Source organism: Mauremys reevesii, linkage group 1, assembly GCF_016161935.1.
Source record: "Mauremys reevesii isolate NIE-2019 linkage group 1, ASM1616193v1, whole genome shotgun sequence".
In the NCBI taxonomy this organism is placed as follows: Eukaryota; Metazoa; Chordata; order Testudines; family Geoemydidae; genus Mauremys; species Mauremys reevesii.
In genome coordinates this window covers 113,991,420-114,014,386 of record NC_052623.1, presented here as the reverse complement: position 1 = coordinate 114,014,386, position 22,967 = coordinate 113,991,420, and the positions used below count along the sequence as shown (strand labels likewise).

General features: G+C 43.4%; 1 protein-coding gene across 1 annotated transcript in view; it reads right to left on the bottom strand.

Annotated features, from left to right (window-relative positions):
• Positions 1-5,909: 5,909 nt before the first annotated feature.
• Positions 5,910-22,967, bottom strand: part of LAMP1 (lysosomal associated membrane protein 1) — a 28,724-nt gene continuing 11,666 nt past the window's right edge. Inside the window, exons 2-9 of the mRNA XM_039509762.1 lie at positions 19,213-19,331; positions 15,218-15,437; positions 14,921-15,079; positions 11,688-11,893; positions 9,293-9,415; positions 8,130-8,199; positions 7,760-7,930; positions 5,910-6,910 (exon numbers count right to left, since the gene is read on the bottom strand). Coding sequence (XP_039365696.1) covers positions 6,771-6,910; positions 7,760-7,930; positions 8,130-8,199; positions 9,293-9,415; positions 11,688-11,893; positions 14,921-15,079; positions 15,218-15,437; positions 19,213-19,331 — 1,208 coding nt within the window. The 3' untranslated portion in view covers positions 5,910-6,770. The remainder of the gene's footprint in view (positions 6,911-7,759; positions 7,931-8,129; positions 8,200-9,292; positions 9,416-11,687; positions 11,894-14,920; positions 15,080-15,217; positions 15,438-19,212; positions 19,332-22,967) is intronic.

The window sequence follows — 22,967 nt, the reverse complement described above, 5'->3', positions numbered from 1 at the left end:
ATGGTGCTGTCGGCCACAAGGTTGGAGACAAGTGCTGCAGCTGCTTCAAGCAGTGAGCTTTAGGCCTGGTGCAGCTCCGTCAGTGCTCTGAGGAAGCAACAGGAGTGCTTTAGCAGGGCTGCCATTAAGCTACACTCACCTTTCTTTAAACACTATTCTAAAAGATCAGCCTGAGTGTTCTTAAGCCAGCCCTTGGGGCCAGACCAGGAGAGAGGCAGAAAAGTAACCATAGCACATGGGGTTCCTCAGACTTAGTGCCTGCCAGTCATCAGTCCTCTAGCCTGCCAGCCCATCTGCAGTCTCATCCTGCCCTCCACATGTGCCGCTATCCCTCATTTCCTGATGTGGTAACTGCTGGTTCTTTGTCAGCAACAGGTTGGTCCTATGCCTGGTTCTCCGCTTTCCTGCTGTAGCCTCTGCTCAGCCTACTCCCCTCAGCCCTCAGGATAGAAGAGGTGGGATTACTTACCTGTAGCTGGAGGCTCTTTGAGGTGTGTGGTCCCTATTTGTATTCCAATCATGGGTGTCCTTTCCTAGCAGTGCCCATTGACCCGAACATGCATTGTACGTATCCTTATGCTCCCAGCCGAAGTTATAATAGGTCATGCAGGTCGATGCTTCTCCAGTGACCCTCTTACCAATGAGTAGTGCAGTCCGCAGCAGAGGAGATTGAGGGAGGGTATTGGAATACAAATAGGGACCACATCTCTTGAAGAACCTTCAATTACAGGTGAGTAATCTCCTCTTCTTCAAGTGGTGATCCCTATATGTATTCCAATCATGGGTGAGCAGTAATCAGCATGGAGCTGGATGTGAGGATGCAAGAGGAGATGCAGTACGGGAGAAATTGCTGGGAGAAAGGCACTAAGTGCTGCCGGGTGGAGCTGTATAGAGCTGAGTGCAAGGCCTGACATTTTGAGCTTGAGGATGTAATCGAGGAGGATAGGTAGGGATATCTCACTCAGATGATAGTGATGGCAGTGAGCCTAAGTAGTGAAATGTTCCCATTTAGCTCAGTGGCAGGCCCTGGTGGATGCCCTCCTGCTTCGGGTAAAGATGTGTCGCATCGGGGTGGAGCATGTTCTGTCTACCCTTGAGCCCCATCCAAAACCAGGCTATGAGGTGAAGAGGATCTGGATTGGGATGCTCAGATTGACTCTCCCCCGATTTTTCTGTGAGGAGATCTGGGAGTGTGGTGCGGGTGGAGAGTCTGAGGAGGTCTGTGAACCAAAACTGACAGGACCAGAACAGGGCTATGAGTATTACAGCTCTCGGTCCTGGTGAATCTTGCAGAGAACTTGAGGGAGGAGCAGAGCGGGGCAAGGGGGTGAGGGAGGCGTAGTTGAGGTCACCCATCCAGGATAGGAGGAGCACGTTGCCCAAGTCCTCCCCCATGGCTTCCTGGGAACAATAAAGAGGCCACTTGCAGTTTTCGCAAGTGGCAAAGAGATCCCATGTGTGGAAGAGGTAGTGGCGAGTGACATCAGTGAGTTCCCACTCATGATTGAGGTAGGGAGTCCTGCTGAGTGTGTCGGCCAGGGAATTTTGGGTGGCCAGGAGGTGCGTGGCTTGGAGCATCACATGGTGTTTGATGCACCAGTTCCATTGGTGGATGGACCCTGAACAGAGGAATGGAGCCTTGGCGTTGATGTGGACAATCACTGCTATCGTATCTGAGAGTAGCTGACTGCTGTGGTTGGATCAGAGGAAGAAACGCCTGGCATGCTAAATGAACTGCCCACACTTCTAGGACATTTTTGTGGATTTTGGCCTCTTGCAGTATACAGGTGCCCTGTGCTGTGTGATGGTCTGTGTAGCTCCCCCCATCCTGCAGGCCATCACAACGGACACCTCCCTTGCAGGATGGGGGAGGTGAATGGGGTGCTGATCAAACTTTGGAGGTGTCAGTTCACTAGGTGAGGGAAGCCAAAATTGTTTGGGTGACAATGACTTGCCTCCAGATGGTCCATGTGATGTCTGTAAAGGGAGAGGAACCACAGTTGGAGGCAATGTGTGTGGAGACATGCATCCAGTGTTACATAGGTGCAGGCCGCCATATGCCCGAGGAGGGAGAGGCAACAGCAGACCATGGTGCGAGGGTTGTGGCATAGGTCCGTTACCTATGGCTATCAGTGTTGCAAAGCGGTCGGCTGGAAGGAAGGCCCGTTCTGCAACTGAGTCGAGCCAGGCCCTGAAGAAGCTGATCATCTGCGTAGGCACAAGCACTGACTTCTCATTGATGCAGACACCCAGAGAGGGCAGGAGAGCATGAAGAGAGACCGAGATGGAGTCTGTGGGCTGGATATACTGAAGGGCATGGAGGTGGTGGTGGAACAGGCGCTGCGTGTGCAGGGGATAGCTCCACAGGGGCAGGTACTGGGGTTACTAACAGTACCCGCAGATCCTTTTTGTGTTTTGCTTTACCTTTGAGGCAGACAAGCTTGGGTGCTGGTGCACAACATCTCCCCCAACCTGGCATGGCTCAGGGAGGAAACACTGCGCTTAGAAGCAGCTCTTGCTGGGGACTTAATTCTATACTCATGAGAGTGCTTCCTACCCTGTCTGGGAGTGCCAGTGGGGCCAAATACGGGATGTGGGAAGTGCTGGGACAGATACTGCACTGCCGGTTCTGAAGGTCCCAGCTCAGCATGGGCATGCGGACCCCTGGCTTCCTCCATGAGATGTATCTAGGGGTGAAAGTAACTTAAAGGACTTACTGGTACTCTGGAGCCCTGGGGAGGGGAGGGGCCTTAACTGGAAGAGGTGTGGCCTCTGCTGGAAGAGGCAGGGCCTTTAAATCCCCAGGCACTTTAAATCACTATCAGAGGGGGCCCCAGCCTCTGGCGGAGCTTTAAAGGGCTTGGGGCTCTGCTGCAGTAGGGGCAGCCAGGAGTCCCAGGCCCTTTTAAATCCCTGCAAGAGCCCTGCCGCTGCTACCCCAGGCCTCCAGTAGTGGGGCTCGGGTGGCGATTTAAAGGGCCCTGAAGAATAGCGGCAGTGGGAGCCCTGAGCCCTTTAAATCACCACCTGAACCCTGGGATAGCAGCTGCTGCTGGTGGCTCAGGCAGTGATTTAAAGGGCCCAGGACTCTGGCTGCCGCTACCACCCTGGGCCCTTTAAATCGTCCCTGGAGCCCTGCTGCCAGAGCCCTGGGGAGACAGCAGTAGGTCTCCAGTGGCTATTTTAAGAGCTGGGGTGGTAGCGGCTGCCACAGCCCCGGATCCTTTAAATAGCTGTTTGAGCCCTGCCACTGCTACTTCAGCGCTCTGGGGGCCATAGCTGTGGTAGGCACCCTGGGCCCTTTAAATTGCTGCCAGGGGAAACTGATCTGCCTCAGTACAGCGCAGTGGCTCTTGCTGATATGGTGTACCGGCTTACTTTCACTTCTGGATGTACCCTGAGCTGATGTTTCTCTACCTCCCAAGTCCAGGGACGCACAGTGAGTGGTGATACAAGCATCCCTGAGGCAATACCGACGGCTCTCGGGCTTACTGCTCATGGAGAACGAGCACAGGCACAACACACAGTTTTTAAAACCTGGAACATAGGGCAGAGTTTCTGGGGAGGGAATGCCTCTGATTAGCAACTAACTACATGTACATGTATTTTATATACACTAATTATGCTCAAAAAACACCAACAAGAAACTAGACACAAGGGAATAGCTTACTTTCTTAGGCCTGCTCTACACTACTGAGTCAAGTTGACCTAAAGCAGCTTATCTCAAGCCCTGCTGATGTGTTCTTCTACACAGCCATAATAACTCCACATCCAGGAGAGGCATAGGGCTTATGTCGGTGTAGTTAGGGTGATGCAGTGTCCATGTAGACATTCCAGGTTGCTTCCATTGGCTGTCATTCTTGTCAATTTCACAGGTGGCACTGTCACCCTGGGGACAATGGGAGATTCCAGGGGGAGCTCAACTGCCCCCAGGCTCTCTGCTCAGAGCCAGGCTCTGTTTCCTGCTGGGACCCAGGCCTTGCAGTGGTAAGAGGGAACAGAAGAGGTGTCAACCCACATGGTCTATTATAACCTCAGTGCAGAGGCTGAGGGGAGACTGTCTGTTACCCCAGCAATGCAGCATGTGCTAGGAAAGCCTTCCAGCTCTGGTCCAGGGCACACCTGCAACTGGATTACATATAGGGACCATCACTTGAACTTTTACTGTATTTGAGAGAGTATGGTGGGACTCAGCAGCTTCATTACCATATGTAAGATGTAGGTATTTCAAAGTGTGTGTGGTTCATGTGAGACTGACCTCAACCCTTCCAGGTTTCAGATGGACTGATGCTAGGGAGCAAAGTAGGAGAGGGTGTTGAGTGTGGGCTGTTGTAAGACTTGGCATCAGAGCAGTGTAGGCATAGGCAGGGGAGACTCCTCTAACTCTTGTATACAATACAGGTCCCATTGTATTTTCAGCAGGTGGCTCATTGGACTTCAAGCTTTAACTGTGTTCTACTCCCATAGTTAACAGGATGTATTAAATGGCAAGTTTCCTTCCTTCCTAGATAACTGAGAAATTACCATTAATGCTAGACCTAAATGTATTTCCTAAGCAACAGGCCTCTCTACTACCTTTGAACCTATGGCAGAGCTACAAAAAAAATGAAATGGCTGTGTGAGGGAAAGCCTCTCTCCACCCCATGCTGGCAGGTTTGAGTCCTTAGTATTCCGAATTGGCCCCATGGGACTACTGATTGACCTCCAACGTATTACCACTCACACTAAATAGGTAACACATGATAGTGTGGTAAAGCATATAAACAGACTTTGCACAGGATTCTACAATGGGCTTCCTGAGTGTATTAAACTGTAAAGCTTTTAGACGGTTAGGGTAGAGTGCTGGCAAAGGGTGTGTTGGAGTCAATGCTGGTTTTGAGAGCATATACCAGTGGGCAAGTGACCAGCTTGATAACAAATGGTAGCATAGTAGTGCATTAGAAACAGACCTTTTGCCCACAATCCTAGCTTCCTTTGCAAGAGGCAGCACTGGTGCAGCTGAATGTCAGATTTCTGCCTCTTCCCACATATCAGTGGGAGTTTCTAGGTGGCTCAGACCCAACCCTGAACTGGGGCAGAATGAACAGCTTCCAACTCTTTTTAAAAATAAATAAATAAAATACAAAGACACAGGCTTAAGGGAGAACTGTGTGTTACAAGACCTCAGCATCTGCTAGTACAACCCCATTGCTCCTGCCACAGGCATCAGACTCCACAGAAAGAAGGATGGCCCTGCATACTTTGAGGATTTTATGCCCTGCTGTAGGAGAAGAAATGCAGGCCAGTGAAAACTAGCTCTGTTCTGCTTGAATGTAGTAAGTTGCTAAACGTTGGCCGCCCTTGCCAAATGGCAAAGGATTCCACCTATGCCATGGATACATCTCTTAAAATTTTTTGGTCATCTTCCTGCCAGAGAAAAATGTAGAAAGTCAAGCTATTCTCAGACCCCCTACAATACTATACTACTCCTTGAAGTAGTAATCCAGTCAGCATAACAGTGGTGTGTGATCTGTCAGTTACAAGTGCTATTTTAGTTTGTGTAAACCTGATGGGTATACTGAGGTTCAGAGTTTATGTGCACACTGCAAGGCGAAGTGGGACTATAGCATGAGTAGGTATACCTGCCCGTAGAAGTGTCAGTGAAGCTATGGCATCACACACCTGGCAGTGACCCTGAATATGTTCCGACATTGCTAGCCTGTGCTGAAGCCCATGCCACCAGAGCTCCAGTGCTATTTTTAGCAAAGCTCAGTTGGCATGCTAGTCCAGGGTGTAATATCTCTGCTGAAAGAGTACACCTACCCTTAAAGTCTGACTATTTTAAAGCAAGTGGTACATGCAGCTGCACTGGTTGATCAGATTTTTTTTTTAAAGCAAGAACAATGTTGTAGAGAAAGGTATTGACACTATACAGAAAAATGTGTCTTTATTAGCATTGTTATAGGCAATGCATACATAAGAATTGATCCTTAAGTGTACAACCCCAGCCATGTTTAAAGCAAGAGAGTCAGCAGATTAAATTGATCTTGTACATATCTGCAGTAACAGGATTGCCCTGACACAGCCACCAGAAGAGACTGAAATTCACTTTACCAAAAAAAGTAAATAAAAACACCCATTTTATATTTTAAAAAGGGCCAGCTCTTAAGCTGGCAGAGCATCAAAAATATCAAATAGGGAATTGCCCAATTGTAAATGAGTTCCTATAATGTTTGAGTATTGTATTGTTCATACCCTGCAGATGCCAGGCATGCTGTGTTTAAAGCTCAGTAAAAAACCCAGATTTTTTTTTTATTTTTATTTTTGGGGGGGCAGGGGAATCAATGTTTACATTTTGATTGGTCTGACATACCTTTAAAGTAAGTAATCATCAGCAGAATTACTAACTTCATCACAGGAGGGTAGTAGTACCAGCAGTGAAAGCTTCCCTTTGTTAGACTTAAATCTGAGTGAATGAATTAGCTACACACCAGTCTGGAATATTTCTAACTGACATTAAATTCATGCCAATTCAGAAAAGCACTCTTAGCTTGTTTCTAAGTAGGTAAATATTTAACCAGTTAGCAACATTAAACACCAGAATTGAGAGGTTATTCCTTTGTGCATAGTTAAATGCTGCAAGATGGATTCACATTTAATAAAGCAGAATTTAACAAGCATTTTGCAAGAAAGACTGTGCTCCCTTATAATAAGGAATCTCAGCTTAGGGGAAATTAATTTCTCCACTTCTTGCAACTGCTCAACCCCTGGATTCATTTAAGTGCAAGTTATTAGATAGTTTGATATCCAGCATGGCTTCTCTTTCTACCAATCAAATAAGCAATCAAGACAATCAGGACAAGTCCAGCAAGGGCTGCGCCAACAATTATAGGGATCACCATGTTATTTTCATCCAGTTGACATTCTTCCACTGTAAAGAGGACAAAATTCACATTAGGAACTGGCCCATTGACAGGAAAGGTACCAAACTCTCAGCTGATTTCATGTTGGAAGATTCTACTCTAGCATACAGATGCATGCTAAACTTGAGCCAGTTAACTTTTAACTTGTAGCCTGGCAGCAACAATGGAAGGAGCTCTCACCACAGCTACTGTAAGTCAGCTTGCTTTTCAAGATGATTCAGTAAAGAATGATTGAACAGCTTGTTGTGTACCCTCTTGATAAACAGTATTCACTGTGTACAACATGCGATTTACTGCACAGAGTGCAATAGTGGATTTATATATACACAAGTTCCCCACACATTAATAGAGTCAATACTACGGGAGCCCACAAGCAGCTTCTCTTCCTAGCTACCCAAACTCCTCTCACCTAACACCTTCCCTTGTGACTATAGCCATTGAGATCACTTAACCAGTTGGGAACTCAGCTTCTCAGATCTTTGCTCCTTTGGTACGATTGCCCAAGAGAACACTGGTGTGAAAGTGGAACTACAGATCCTCCAAAGCTTTTCTGCGCACTACAATGGTGCGCTGTGTCTTTATATGCACTATTCCAAGCAAACATTACATTTATTTACATGTAATGCACTAGCCTTAATTCAGACACTCAGCTAGCTGTACTTGGTGGTCTGTCACAGTTGTAATGAGGCATGCTGTGACTGTGAGCTTTAGACCAAGCTGAATTTATTGAACTGGCCACTAACTCTAAAGACTAGATTCTGAAAAAAAATATTCAGATATGCTTAAATCAGTAAAACATGCAAGTTCATTAAAACCTTTAACAACACTTTAAAGTGTAGATGTATGCAGTTTTTTACCTGTTCCAAATTTGTTTTCATCAATCTTGAAAACCTGGACCTGAACATCAAATAAGTTGACAAAGACATGGTCTGTGACCCAAAGTTTCTCCTCTGCATTACACTTATAGGAGTTCCCCAGTTTAGCTCTCAGTTCGCTCATGCTGCTGTTAGAAACGTCAACCTTTGTTTCTGTGCAACAAAACGCAGCATAAATAACAAAATAGGTTTGAGAAACAGAAGTTGCAAAGGCTTAAGAAAATTCAAGTAGTTAAAACATAAAACACATGTTCACTCCCCCAGACTTCACCCTCAGTATTAGTGGGCATATATCTAGGCTCCTTAGTATTTATAGAGCTCATCTATGACTTTATTTAACAAAAATCCTTACCTTTCGCTTCAGAAGGCAAAGTTGTGGTCACATTGACACCTTGCAGGAAAAACTTATCAGTACTTGTATTCTTAAAAAAACACAAAAACAAAAAAGTTGGCATTCAGACATGTTTTAAACAGTTGAAATACAATGTAGTTCTACCATTGAAGAGTTTAATACATCCTCACTAGAACTGCTGAGGTCACTACAAAAAAAACAAAACAAAAAACCACAACAAAACCCCAAGACATTCTAGAATGTGATACCAACTACAGTTTTTTTTTTTTTTTGGGGGGGGGGGGGGGAGACAATGGAGAGGGATACAACTCAGGGAGCAATATGCCAGGTAAAGTGGTCAATGGCAGTCAGGCTAAAAATGCCCTGAGACTTTTTAAAGAGCTACCAAGTTAGCATTTGAAAATGGTAAACAAGACAAATACTCTCAATACCACATCAAAACCACAATCCCCTGCTGACCCAGGATGGTGGGGATCTGTAGAATACAGGCAAGGATACAGCACAAGTGCTCACTGGAAGGCCTTAGAGAAAGCCAGGGTCTACATTAATGGCTTTAACTCAAGCCAACATCAATACTGTTAGCATTTAAAGGCTGACAATTAGAAATTTCAGGTTGATCATAATTGCTCAAGTCAGTGAGCAAACATACTATATCCTGAACACACTCTCCCAGGGAAATAAAAGGGCTATCAACTCTTCTGTCACATGTGCTGCTGATGCAACCAAGGAAGCACGGTACCTAACAAATCACTGCAGAAGACAGTGAAGCAGCAGGTACCGGTCATGCTTTATAAACAGTATTACTAAGGACTTTAATCCAATTCCTTCTGCAAGCTTGTCATGTAATTAGATGAAACACCTATTTACAGAAGTCTGTTCCCCTAAAGGCTGTTCCAAGTAACAGAGCTACCATCAGTTTCATTCATGGACAATTGCACAACATATTAATAACGAAGTGCTCCCCTTCATTCCCCACCATTTCTTCTACTTACAAAAATCCTCTCCCTCCTCATTTGTTATACATTCTGTAGGGGATGTAACAAACTTTTTTGGAATAAAACTCACTGTCACAAAAAATAAATCTATCTTGAGTCCAGAACAATTTAGTCACATCTAAAAAGCAAGCCAGAGCTGTGCAAGATACTACATTTAAACACCCTTACCAGTAGAAACTGGAATACAAGTCTGGTTCTCCCAAAAGTCAGGCTCAGAAAGGCAGAGGAATGGTCACAGCTCCCAGAGAAAGATGTATTCACTGGAACAAAATTCAGCACATCCAATCCAGTCTATGGATGAGAGAAGGGCTAGTTATTACATCTTACAGCAAGATGTTAACGCTACCTCGGTTTTCAGCTCATTGCTACCTGGCTTCTGCTCAGATGCATGAAAAATTGCATGTGGATGCACACATGCATGTAAAAGTGCTCATTATGTGGGCACAGGTTCCTTGTGCTTACACCACCATTCAAGCCTTGCTGTGCTCTCCTTAAGGCCCAGATCCTTGGCTACAGTCAAACTGTATTTTCCAGCTAAAACATGTTGCGGATAAGGAAGCTAGTACTGCACTGAAGAGCCTGATGGAAACCATCAGCCACCACCACCAATGCACTAAGGCTTATTAAATTAGATTAAAGCAACCATATGAACACTCTTCTGCTTCCACATGAGGGAAAACTGAGAAAGGCCAGAAGGGATTATCTTGCCGATTACTGAGTCATGTAAAGGCAAGAGAGTTTGAAAGGCTTTATTACACAACGCTAACATCTCAGCATTTCAAGACAATCCTGTTTGCAGAGTGCTATGGGGTAAAGGTTTTAAGCCTGTTGGACTGAATCAGAAATTTGCACATACAAGCTCTCTGATAAAATAACTTAACTTTCTTTTAATTTGGCAAGACTAAACACCCGTCTTGACTGATGTAGAACAAAATGCCCAACCTAGGGGTAAGGAGGAATCACCAAACTGTCTCAGCAATACTTAGAAGTGCTACCAACCAGGTTTTGGGAGTAGACTGCCAGTAGAATTTTACAGGTTGGCTGGCACTACAAGAGATCTTTTATAAACTCCTACTATTCTTTAGGCATACCCCTGGAGGGACATCAACTCATCTAGATATTTGCCTAGTCTTTCAACAGGCTAAATAAAAAGCACTTGTGAAGTCAGTACAAACTAAAATTTCATACAGACAATGACCTTTTTATACTGAAATGTAAGTACATCATTTATATTCCAATTGATTCATAATTATATGGTAAAAACGTGAACGTCAGCAATCTGTCAGTAAGTGTGGCTGTGACACTTTTGTATTTTTAGGTTTGATTTTGTAAGCAAGTCGTTGTGAAGTGAGGTGAAACTTGGGAGTACGCAAGACAAATCAGACTCCTGAAAGGGGTCCAGTAGTCTGGAATGGTTGAGAGCCACTGCACTAGGGGACAAGTGAACCATTTCAGAGGGGCTAGAAGTTCATGTTGCAGGAATTGGCTTACCAGATTCCATACAAGAGACCTGTAACTTACAGCTAAGGTGGTGAAATGCATTTCCCATCAATACAATCATTAGGGCTCAAGCAAGCCCCCAGCAATGTTAACATCCACAGACCAGTTCACATGCCTTACCTTCTGGGCATCACAATATCCAACATATGACTGCAATCATCTCCTTTGACTTGCATCCAAATCATGGACCAGCAAAAGGGATCTTGCAACCAAACTCCCCTAAGGATGGGAGCTTTTGGTCTTTCCAGTAAGCCTTACTGTGGTTTGCCAGGAAAGAGCCCAATCTATCAGAGTGGGTTTCCCAATTATTCCCCTCCAGCAGACCTGTTAATGAACCAAGTATGTGTGTAGGAAGGTACAGGCTTGACACTAAAGCTGGTGAGCTGAGCTTTGCAGCAAAAGTATAGAGCCAAGAAACAAGAGTAGGCAAGAGGCGGACTGAAAAAGAGCCAATAGACTCTGTTGCAAAAAAAAATATTTACAGGGAAGACTAGTAAGTCAGTCTATGAACCAGTTCTGCCCCCTCAAAATTAGGGTGTGCTGGCCTTTGACATTGGCTGAGACTGTGAAACTATGAGACTGTGAAACTCAAACTGCAATATCATAATATCAAAGAAGGACTGTCAATTGTCTGCACAGAATTTGAAAGTTTGTTCATATTCAGATGCCTCATTTTCAAACAGACTGATTTGTGTGTCTAAATGACGCAAACGCATTTAAGTAGCATCTTCATTTTCCAGATTCTCCTTTTGATGTTTTCAACTGTTTCTATGGCTTGAACAAATATATTTCAGTTGAAGTTCAACATTCAAGTTGTAGAGTCCTGCTACGTAATGGAGACACATTTAAGGGTCTTATCCAGGACAGCTCCCAGTGCAGCAAGTTTACACTAATTCTGTATTGTCTGAATATTCACTGTATCAAGTTAAAATGTTGAACAATTAAACTGGAGAACCATAATGGAGTACGGTTAACACCCAGTCCAGCCTACGAAGCATAGGGAAGCAATATTTTCACTAGCTCTCTGTGTAAGTTCTTAGTGTACAAATCAAACAAGATATACCTTTCCATCTTTTCTTAGATACGTGACATTAAGCTGCAGACCCATATGAGCAAGTACACAGGTTCCATTTGTACCAGTCACATTATATTTCCCAGTCATTGGATTTTGTGGAGGTGAGGTTGGTGCCTGGCTTGTTGTAGGTGTCTGGCTAGTAGCTGTAGTGGCTACAGGAGTAGTGGGTGTCTTATCTGCAGCACACACAGTTTCTGGAACAAAAGAAGTACAAGGTGATAAACATCAAGTACAATTGCACAGAATTACAAGGAAGTCATTCACCCAACAAAGATTTTAAGACTGTAATTGATCTTTGAGGGAGAGGAGAGAATGAACATCCCCTTATTTTAAGAAGTTTTAGTCTTAATACCTTCTATTAAGAACAAATTAGACTCTTGAATTTTTCATTTACTTTTTACTGGTTAGATTCAATACAGAACTGGTCAGCTTCACTTTCTTCCATTTTTGTACTAGGCATTATGGAAAAAACATGATGGGTTTCTCAAAACCCATTCTATTTGTTGTCAAGATGACACATGCCTACCCTTATTAGTTTTAGCAGAACAGTTGTTTATGGTGAAACAGAAGCTATCTATCCATTAGTTTGACATTAATGTCTTTTCACCAAATCAAGAACATTTACACTTATCCCTGATTTATCAAGATGCAGATAGCGCCCCCTGCCGGCATATACATAGCTAGGCTCATGTTGCAACCCTAGTCTGTTGGCTGCCAGCACACTGGAAAGCAGAAGCTGGTCCTTGTGTTATCCTTGAAAGCCATTTTCTAGTATAGTACCATTCTGGGACCTGCACTCCTGAGCCTCTCCCCATGCCCCAATCCCCTGCCCCAGCCCTGATTCCTCCCTATTCCCCAATGTGGCCCTCAGGCCAAAAAGTTTGCCCACATCTGATCTAGCTTCTTACAGAGCTTGTTCACAGGCTGCTCTGTATTGCTCCTTCTAATGATTGTCCAAAATACACCTTTCCCCTCTAGCACAGGCACAACCTGTGAGGTTCATTCCTCTGTGAATTCCTACATCAGACCTGCTTGCACTAGTAGCCACGCCCCTGACATTTCTCTGAAGGGAACAATTTCTGGTTTATGCACCTTCAGCTGGCCAGCCTAGCTTCCGTTCTTGTCCAGTTCAAAGCCAGGATCCACGTGGTAAATGGGAAGGAAAAGTTGTCATAGGGGAGCAGTGACCCAACCCATCTCTATTGTTTACCAAGAGATGCCAGGGGTCTCCTAACACATGTTCCTGACTTGTTTTAGCAACTCTTCACCCAAGGCTCCTGCATTCTGCTCCTTTTCTAAAGCAGGCACGCCAGTCAGAGAAAGGAAATCCCTGTGGTATAGGACCTTAAGCTTTGAGCCATGATTATGTCCCATTCCAAGAATGCTACCCTTTAAAGTGTCACATTTACTGTTTTTATGTGGATAAAAGAGACCATGCAGCAAACACTGTACTGCAGATCTGGCTTCTGTGTCTGGGGGAACCACTCAGAGTTTAGTCTCCATGCTGTGCATGTAGTTTTTGGTTACTTAACCCCTTAGCAGTGGTTTTAAATAAATATGCTCCAAAATTTCTGCCTCTAAGTTTTATCGTGGGCTGCAGGTCAAGAAGGAATGTACTTAAACTTCAAGCTAATTAAACCCTCAAAGCATACACGGTAACACAGAGCCCTGTATGTTCTTTGGCATCTCCTGCCCATTTCAGGGTAAGGTATGCCAGGGAGCTTACATCTCAATGGGAGACTGGACCAGCCTTTCTGGTCCACAGTGGACTTGATGTAGATGCTGCATGGAAGCCCTGTTTGGCTCTGCTCTCTGAGCCAAGGCCCTGGCCTATGAGATCATTTCCCGTCTGAGCCAAAGGACAAGCCAGAGTGCTATTCAGTAGGTTCTGGTGCCATACAGAAGATCTTCCTACAATTACTGCAGCTACAGGGCCCCATATATTGAGGCCTTTAGTATGTATGGGGAAATTGATTAGCCTGTGTATTGCAGAAGAAAGGATCCCATTTGCACGTGGGAATAAGTCCCAAATACAGTGCAGATGTGTTATTTTCACTGATTTATAAAAGATGGTTCCCCATAATAACTAACCACCTTTTTAAAGCAAGGATGCCAAGCTCTCTGGTCACCAGAGAGCAATATTGAACACGAGCTTGGATCCTTCAGTATCATCTTAGACCAAGGCAAAATCTGAACAGGTAAACTTCCCGCACCTCTCTCTTCAGGAAAGTAGGCAATTTGCTACCAGCAGGTAAGAGTCGGGTCTCCCTTTCTGCAGCAGCAGCTCCCACTTCCCCATGTGAAAGAAGAGCCAGGAATATATAACTAAGTAAATCAACACACTCTTGGGAGGGGACCAGCACAGTGAAAATCTCCGGTCTAACTGGTGACTACACGATCAGAATTGCACACTGAGGAGAATGAACACAGGTGTGGCTGAACCAGTGAAGAACACAGTCTACACTTGTATTTACACAAGGACGAGCCTCATTCAGCACCCTTTCAGAAATTCCCATTGAACAAAGAGGGCTTTGGAGACATACAGACACTGCAGACTAGTTTCCTGCACTAGAAAGATCTGTTTTATGGGACAGTACAGTCGTCGTCCCCTGAAATCCCTTTCCCAGTTTCCCATGGAATACACTGGACCCAGCTGATAATGTCCTGGTAGGGAGAATTCATGCTGAAAGCATCAACTTTTTTTTTTTTTTTAATTTAATTGATTTGATTTTCATGGAATGTACTAGACAGCTAGAGTGAAATCCAGACTCTATTGAAGAGAGAGAGTTTTGCTATCAACATCAGTTGGAGTAGGATTTTCACTTCACCCTCTCTTGATGGCTGGTCCTGTTTATCAGGTGCAGAACAGGCAGCAGCAGCTGCCACTGCCTCCTATATCGCACAACTAATATGCTTCAGGGACCCTTTTGTAATACTTACAATGTCCAAGCAGATACAATCCTTTGCTTGTACCAAGGCTGCCAATGTGTGCTTGTCATGATGCGGGTACCTATCCAGGAGAAAGTGAACTGAAGCCACATGAGTTCACTGTACAGCTGTCAGAGGGTGGCTTTCATGTCCAGCCTATGCTGGCAGTGAACAGAAGTCATCTTGAGGTGACAGGATATTTCTATTTCTGATTACTTAGTCACACAGGCCTCCACAAACAAGGTAGGTTCGCTTGTCTCAGTATATTTTCTCAATAAACCAGATATACTTACCATTTCCACTTAAGGTATGATTCACAAGATATGCTTGAAGCGTAACATTGCTAAGAGTTATGTTCACATTCAACATATTAATCTGGTTGGTACTGAAACATCTATATCTTGTGTCCAAGTCTGCCTGAATATTAGGTTTTTGTGAAACGTTTTTCTCTCCTGTAACAAAAAAATTTACAGTTGTGCAAAGATTAGGATGTTGCCAGATAGCACTGCACAGAAAAATAAAAAGTGCTATTCCACATGTATAACAATTCAGGAGCATACAACAGAAAGTCAATAAAATTTTTACTTCACCTCCAGTTGAGTTGGGGAACACAGTTGTATCAGACAAATTGTAAGAGAACGTTAGCTTATCAATGATGTACAGCTTTGAGGTCTTTGTGAAATTCATTTGTAACAAATGTCCTGCTCCAAATCCAATCGCCAGTATAGGAGCCGATACATTCTCTTTACCACAACTGCTTTTGTTTGCCAGTACTTCAGCATTTTGTGCAAGTGTGAAACTTGCTGTCAGCTAAAGAGGGTAAAATCAAGAGAGTTTTAAATGGGATTAGTAAACACCTTCCCTACTGTTACTTTTCAGATATCCCAGGCAATTACTCCAGCACGCTCAGCCAGAGTCCATTACCACAGGGTGAACATTCTTAGCATTCAAGTACTTAACCCTCAAAAAATACTTTAGTGTTTGAGGTATAAAATTTTTTAAATAGCATTTAGCTCCATGAACAATTAAGGACCCCCTCCCCCCCCCCCCCCACACACCCAAATTTCCTCCAAACTAGCACCATGAGTCGGATTGTACCTGACTTCCTGAACTAAAGAAGCTGAGGTACAGGAACTCAGATAGAAAGTGGAAGTTTGGAGAATTTAAGCTTTGTTCTCTGATGTTCTAATACATCTAGGTAACAAGGACTAAATTAAGCAGTACAGTTTGCACAACTCTTGCTTGTCTATGATTCTTAGAAATCTTATTTTACTTACTTTCTGAAAAGGAGCAACAGGAGGAGTTATGACAAGGTTTTACATTGGCACTGAAGGCGAAAGTGAACAATGGAAAGTTAACAAGCTGTACGAATGTTTCTCAATCTTTTTTGATACCAGGGACTGGCTTGCTGCCTTCTTAAACTGTCTCAGGGAGATCTCAGGGCTTGGTGCCAATCCATGGACCAGTCATTGAGAAACACTGTGTAGTTGATCTTTTATAAGGGCCAGTTGGCTTGAGTTAAGAAAGCCGCTTCATTTGAATGTTAGTGGATGCCAAACTTAACCCGGGTGCAATTTTTAGATAGTTCAGAATGTTAGGGCCCTCCACAGCTCATTCCTCATACATGCCATAAACGGGAATCTTGCTAGGCCAGAGCTTGACATTCTAAAACATTGTCTACTAATAAGGCATGAAACTCAAGGGATTACAGATTGATAGAGAAGCTCGCTGCTCAAAAAGGTACTTTATACACATGTATAAGCAGACATTTGACTCCATCTCGTCTGTGCTAACCATTTCCCTAGAATATAATAAAACTTGTGTGAATACTCTTCCTCAATCTCTTACAACAGGAAGTCATCTCCAGTTTTACGTTCATTCTCTCTTCTGTTTCTTTCCACCATATCCCACAATCCAGTAATTTCTGCCCATTGAGCAGTTTATCCTGTGGGGTGTATTCTGTTCTCTCCCCCCTTACTAGCCATCTCATTTTGCATTCCTCTTCTCTATGCATACACTTTGATGTATCTACGCTCACCTTTTAATTCCTTTCCAGACTGATTAAGTGGCAACCAACAGGTTTTTTTGTTTTTAAAAGTTAAGTGCCCTAGCCCAAGTGCTATCTACCGTGAAGGCAGCCCAAACATAGACATCCTACCAATCAGCATAAGGATTTCCTTTTAGTTTTCAGTGCTGAAGTATACAGCAATTCCCAGTTCTCTTCACCCGTGGCATGTGCAATTTATTCAACTGAATGATTGAGCGAGATTTTTAGCATGATTCCTAGCCTTAGGATATGCAGTGAATTTAGGGTGGTATCCTGGAGGGCAGGGAGAGAAGGGCAGACAAGATCTTACTCATTATACATCCCTACAACTTGCAATAGTACTAAGAGTTACAACTTTAACTGCAGTGGTTTTAAAATAAATTAATTTAAATCCAAGTCAGTTTTAAACAAGTGAGATCAGTGGACTTGAAACTTGAAGAGCTGCTTGCCTACAAGCTATATTTTTTTCAGCCAGAAAAAGCAGCAGGTGCAATGAATCAGTCCTTAATGGATTTCCAGTAGACACTTACCTAAAGATGATAATCACTGACACTTGGTGCAATATGATTTAAATCAGTGGTGCTAATAATTTATTATTTATAGCTATGGAGATTTTATTAGACTTTTCTCTATAAAAATTAAATAATTCAAGATCTGAACTTCTGTATTTCACTATCTGGCATGATCACTGCAACACTTTAGGAATAATGAACTTGCTAGTGTAAAATCTGTATCAAGTCAAGTGAAGCACAAATTAACTAAGCAGTTAATTTGCAGACAAGTTAACTATCTTTCAATTCTAGAACTAAAGCAACATTTCAAATAAAGTCCACTGGCATAGATGAAGAACGTGGACAACAGACTTTGAACCAACTAACTCCTCACTGAGATTGCTGAAGACTTTTTCGTATGTCATGCAAAAGGTTTTAAATTTCAAAAGCTACTTACTCTCAGCTTTAGTGATAGTATATTTATGAGACATAGGAACTAAGCTAAGGTAATAGTATGCTCAAAGGTGAGTGTTCCAAGTTTCAGAATAAGGGAAGCAAAAATAATCTTACAGAAACAGTTTGCGGCTGCTTCTGAAGAGCTCTTCATTTAAACTGAAATGAGCAGATTCAATTGGCAGTGCTGTACTGAAACCGGCATAATGCAGACGATGCAGTGTTTTAGATGTTGCTTTATAAATGGAAGCGACTGGCTTGGGTAATTGTTCCCTTCCTCTGTAAAATGCTTTGAGAGCTCCTTAGATACAAGGGCTAAAGTATCATCCCCATTTTACAGATGACGACACTAAGGCACAAAGGCAAAAATCTAAAGGTCACAGCAGGTCAGTAGCAGAGCCGAGCCAATAGAACTCCCCACCCAGTGCCCTGTCCACTGGACCTGGAGTTGTCACCTCTGAGATACAAAAAACAGACATCTGGGATAATCCTGAGCCCACAAGACTAGACAGCTTGCAGTGCGTAGTAAGCACCTTTACAGATTTCCTGGGACAGCTACCAAAAAAAAAAAAAAAAGGGACAATGCTGGGAAAGCCTGGCCAGGTGGCAACACTAGCTGTACCATGCCATCTCCAAAGGAAGACCACTACATCAGAATACTAAAAGGAGCGGACAATTTAAATACTCAAATGAGTATTTAATGAGCACATATCATTTGTTGACCTAATAACTGAGCTACAAACTGGATATGCAACCCCAGCAGCTTCAGCAATCATCCCAGTACACTGGAGCTCTCAAGCAGATTCAAGTGGAGTCTAGCTATGCAACTGGCAGACAGACATCTAGAGAAGTCTCATGAAGCGGCCCATAGGGGCTAAATTTTTTATTGGCATAAAAGCAGACTAAGTGCATACACAAAGCAGGAGAATCACAGTACGAAGGGCACACAGTCTGCTGAACTGAAGGCCACAATTTAAGAAAGGAGCCAACAGCAATAGCTGCAGGATTTGAGAGATTGTCTATACTGAGGTAAGGCAAACTAAGCGTTGCTGCTCTTGGTGTAGTGCAGTGGTCCCCCAACTTTTCACGCTGCACCTCCCCTTACCCCTGTCTACACCCCCCCAGGAGCCAGGCTGGGAGCAGAGCTGGGCAGCGCCAGCGGGGTCTGGTCTGGGCCCTGCTGCATTCCCCCCTTCCCTGAACATTCCTCCATGCCCACTAGAGGGGCAGGCCACTGTTTGGGGATCACTGGTCTAGTGTATTATGTAACCTGAAGTATTAAATGCACCTTTCAGCAGCAGCTTCTAGTATTGATGTTAGGACCCCAAATTGACAAATTAAATCACTCAAGTTCATGCAGCAGCTGGCAGTCTTAGTACTATTAGTGTTTCCCAAAGTCTACTCAGGAAATAACGTGTCAGAGAGCCATTATTCCAGAAGCAAGGAGGAATAAAAGATTTAAAGAGCACTGTTTGTGCAAGGAGCTTTTCTGGCTTAATGTTTGCTTTAACTTCTAACAGAACCCACCTGCACCAACATCAGTTTGCCTGTTTAAAATGCAAATCGGAAGTAAACATTGAGCTACTGCTCCTACCTGTTGACCACCCTTGGTGTGGTATTCCACTAAGAAGGACGCTGACAGATTAGCTATTATGCAGACTTTACCACTCTGATCTTTCACTTCAAATGCTGACGAGGACATCTGTAAAAACACTGTTAAGAGTGGAAAGTAGTTAGTTTCAAACAAAGTGTTACTTGAAGAAACAGCCTGTTTCTTCAAGTTGACATAGCCTAGGTCAACAAAACTCACATCGCTCAAGGTTGAGAATATTCCACTCCTGAGCACTTATGTTGGTTAACTATGTCACTCGCGTACACATTGCTACATTGGTGGGAGAGCTTCTCTGGCAGACAGTTCCAGCCGCTTGTGAAGGTGGCATTTTTAGGCCGACGGGAGAGCTCTCCTGTCAGCATAGAACAGCTTCAACACATGCTGCAATGGCACAGCTTTATCAGCTGCACGATTACAGCACTGTATGTACAGACATATCCATACAGTGCTCACTTTAGACTCCAAGAGAAGGACTGACACATACAATTAAATAAAATAAAATACAATATAAAAAATATATGGAGATATACCTATCTCATAGAGCTGGAAGGGACCCTAAAAGGTCATTGAGTGCACCCCCCTGCCTTCACTAGCAGGACCAAGTACTGATTTTGCCCCAGATCCTTAACTGGCCCCCTCAAGGATTGAACTCACAACTCTGGGTTTAGCAGGCCAGTGCTCAAACCACTGAGATATCCCTCCCCCTTGGTACAAGAAAAGCTTTGGATAAAAGTCTTGAAGTGACAACGTACAGTCTGATGAAAACAGTTTCATGTTTATCTCCAGCGAGATCTGTGGGTGTGTCCTGAAGACACTAGTTAGTACTTCTGTACTTTCAGAGAAAAAAAAAGTACTTTAAATTAGGGCTGTCGATTAATGGCAGCTAACTTATGCTATTAACTCAAAAAAATTAATTACAATAAATCAGTTTTAATCGTTCTGTTAAACAATAGAATACCAATTGAAATTAAATATTTTTGGATGTTCTTCTACATTTTCAAATATATTGATTTAAATTACAACACAATACAAAGTGCACAGTGCTCACTTTATATTACTTTTGATTACAAATATCTGCCTTGTAAAAATGACAAAAGAAATAGTATTTTTCAATTCACCTCATACAAGTACTGTAGTGCAATCTCTTTATGGTGAAAGTGCAACTTACAAATGTAGATTTTGTTGTTACATAACTGCTCTCAAAAACAAAACAATGTAAAACTTTACAGCCTACAAGTCCACTCAGTCCTACTTCTTGTGCAGCCAATCGCTAAGAGAAATCAGTTTGTTTACATTTACAGGAGATAATGCTGCCCACTTCTTATTTACAATGTCACCTGAAAGTGAGAAAAGGCATTCACATGGCACTTTTGTAGCCAGCATTGTAAGGTATTTACGTGCCAGATATGCTAAACATTCATATGCCATTTCATTGACTGAACTCCTTGGAGAAGAATTGTATACCTCCTGCTCTATGGTTTTACCTGCATTCTTCCCAATATTGTGTGTTATGGTAGTCTAGGATGACAACTCAGCACATGTTTGATTTAAGAACACTTTCACTGCAGATTTGACAAAACACAAAGGCGGCTCTAATACCAGATTTCTAAAGAGAGCTACAGCACTCAACCCAAGGTTTAAGAATCTGAAGTGCCTTCCAAAATCTGAGAAGAACGAGGTAGGGAGCATGCTTTCAGAAGTCTTAGAAGAGCAACACAATGATGCGGAAACTACAGAACCTGAACCACCAAAAAAGAAAATCAACCTTCTGCTGGTGGCATCTGACTCAGATGACAAAAATGAACATGCGTCAGTCTGCACTGCTTTCGATTGTTATTGAGCAGAACCCGTCATCAGTATGGAAGAATGTCCTCTGGAACGGTGGTTGAAGCATGAAGGGACATATGAATCTTTAGTGCATCTGGCATGTAAATATCTTGTAATACCGGCTAACACAATGTCATACAAACACTGTTCTCACTTTTGTTGTAGGAGCAGCAGTGATCTGTATGCACAAAAGGTAAGGTGACCAGACAGCAAGTGTGAAAAATCAGGACGGGGGGTGCAGGGTAATAGGAGCCTATATAAGAAAAAGCCCCAAATACCAGGACTGTCCCTATAAAAATCAAGACATCTGGTCACCCTAGCAAAAGGTCTGTTACACTCCCCGCCCTTGTCTCCTCTCCCTCTGAATACTTGTGAAGTGGCTCTCCCCTTTCCCTTCCCTCCGAAATGCTTGTGGAATGAATGGGCTGCTTGAACAGCTGGAAGATCATAAGAGCTCCCAGGTAGACAAGGTGTCTGGGACTCTAATTAGGCAGCGCTCACTCACCCAATGCATGGACATTGTGTGAGATGGAGTGTGACCAACCAAACGTGGTCACGTCCTTTCTAGTCGCAGGCCATGAAAAGGGGGTTAAAAGGGGAAGGGGCCATGTGCTTGGTATTGCACTCACAAGATTATACCTCCCATAAAGGCCCTTTGCCTGGACCACCTCGCCATTGGTTCACCCCGTTGCATTTCATTGTGCCTTGGGAAGAGTTACTTTCATCACACCGTCCATCACTACGCTGTGGGACAGTTACCTTCAAGGATCGTAACATCTCCAGTGCCATGCCTGTCCTGGGAGCTCCCTCCCCGCTTTTTTTGAGCTTATCAGTATAATAAACATGCTGCTTTCTGCCAAATTCTGGTGGGTCATTAGTCCTCCCTACGCTTACTAGCTGGCCCAATTTCAGGTAACAACTTTCAGGTGACATTGTAAACAAGACGCGGGTAGCATTATCTCCAGCAAAGGTAGAACAAATTATCTGTCTGAGCGATTAGCTGAACAAGAAATAGGACTGAGTGGACTTGCAGGCTCTAAAGTTTTATATTGAATTAAAAAATAAGTTTTTTTTAAAATACAATTTTACATTTGTAAGTTCAACTTTCATGATAAAGAGATTGCACTACAGTACATGTATTAGGTGAATTGAAAAATATTTATTTTGGTTTTTAAAGTGCAAATATTTGTAATAAAAATATAAAGTGAGACTGTACACTTTGTATTCTGTGTTATAACTGAAATCAATATTTGAAAATGTAGAAAACAGCCAAAATATTTAAATAAATGGTATTTTATTATTGTTTAACAGGGTGATTAAAAAAATTGTGATTTAATATGCAATCACTTCACAGCCCTACTTTAAATCTTCCACGTGGAAGCCATCTCTCCCATGATCTTAGCACAGAATGCCTTTGTAAGCTACCAGTGGTCCGTTTCCCATTCCATTGCCTTTATTAGTGGAAACATATCTTCCCCAATATGTGTCCAGCTCACCTGGAGCAGCTGACACATACAAAAGTCAGTGCTAAAATGGGTGAATGGTTGGTTAGTTAGGAAGAGGGCAGGAGGATAAGAATGACACCTCCTTTCCCTCACACTGCTTGAGAATGAGGGGATTCTTCATTATTTCCCAACCCAGCAGCCCTTGACAAAACACAAATCTGTCACTTTCCTTCCCTTCCCCATGATGGGAAAGAGCTGTAGGGATAAAGCCAGGCACCGACACACAGCCAAGCAGCAATCTGATCCCATCTCACCAGGATGACTATTTTGCAAGTTTCATCAACATGACTTGGCACAGTGAGGATTGGCAGGGTGAAGGACATCGTTAGTTGCCTTTGATCACACTGAATATTGATAGTTTTTGCAGGAAGGGCGCCAGAAACCCTGGCGCCGCAGGCAGAATTC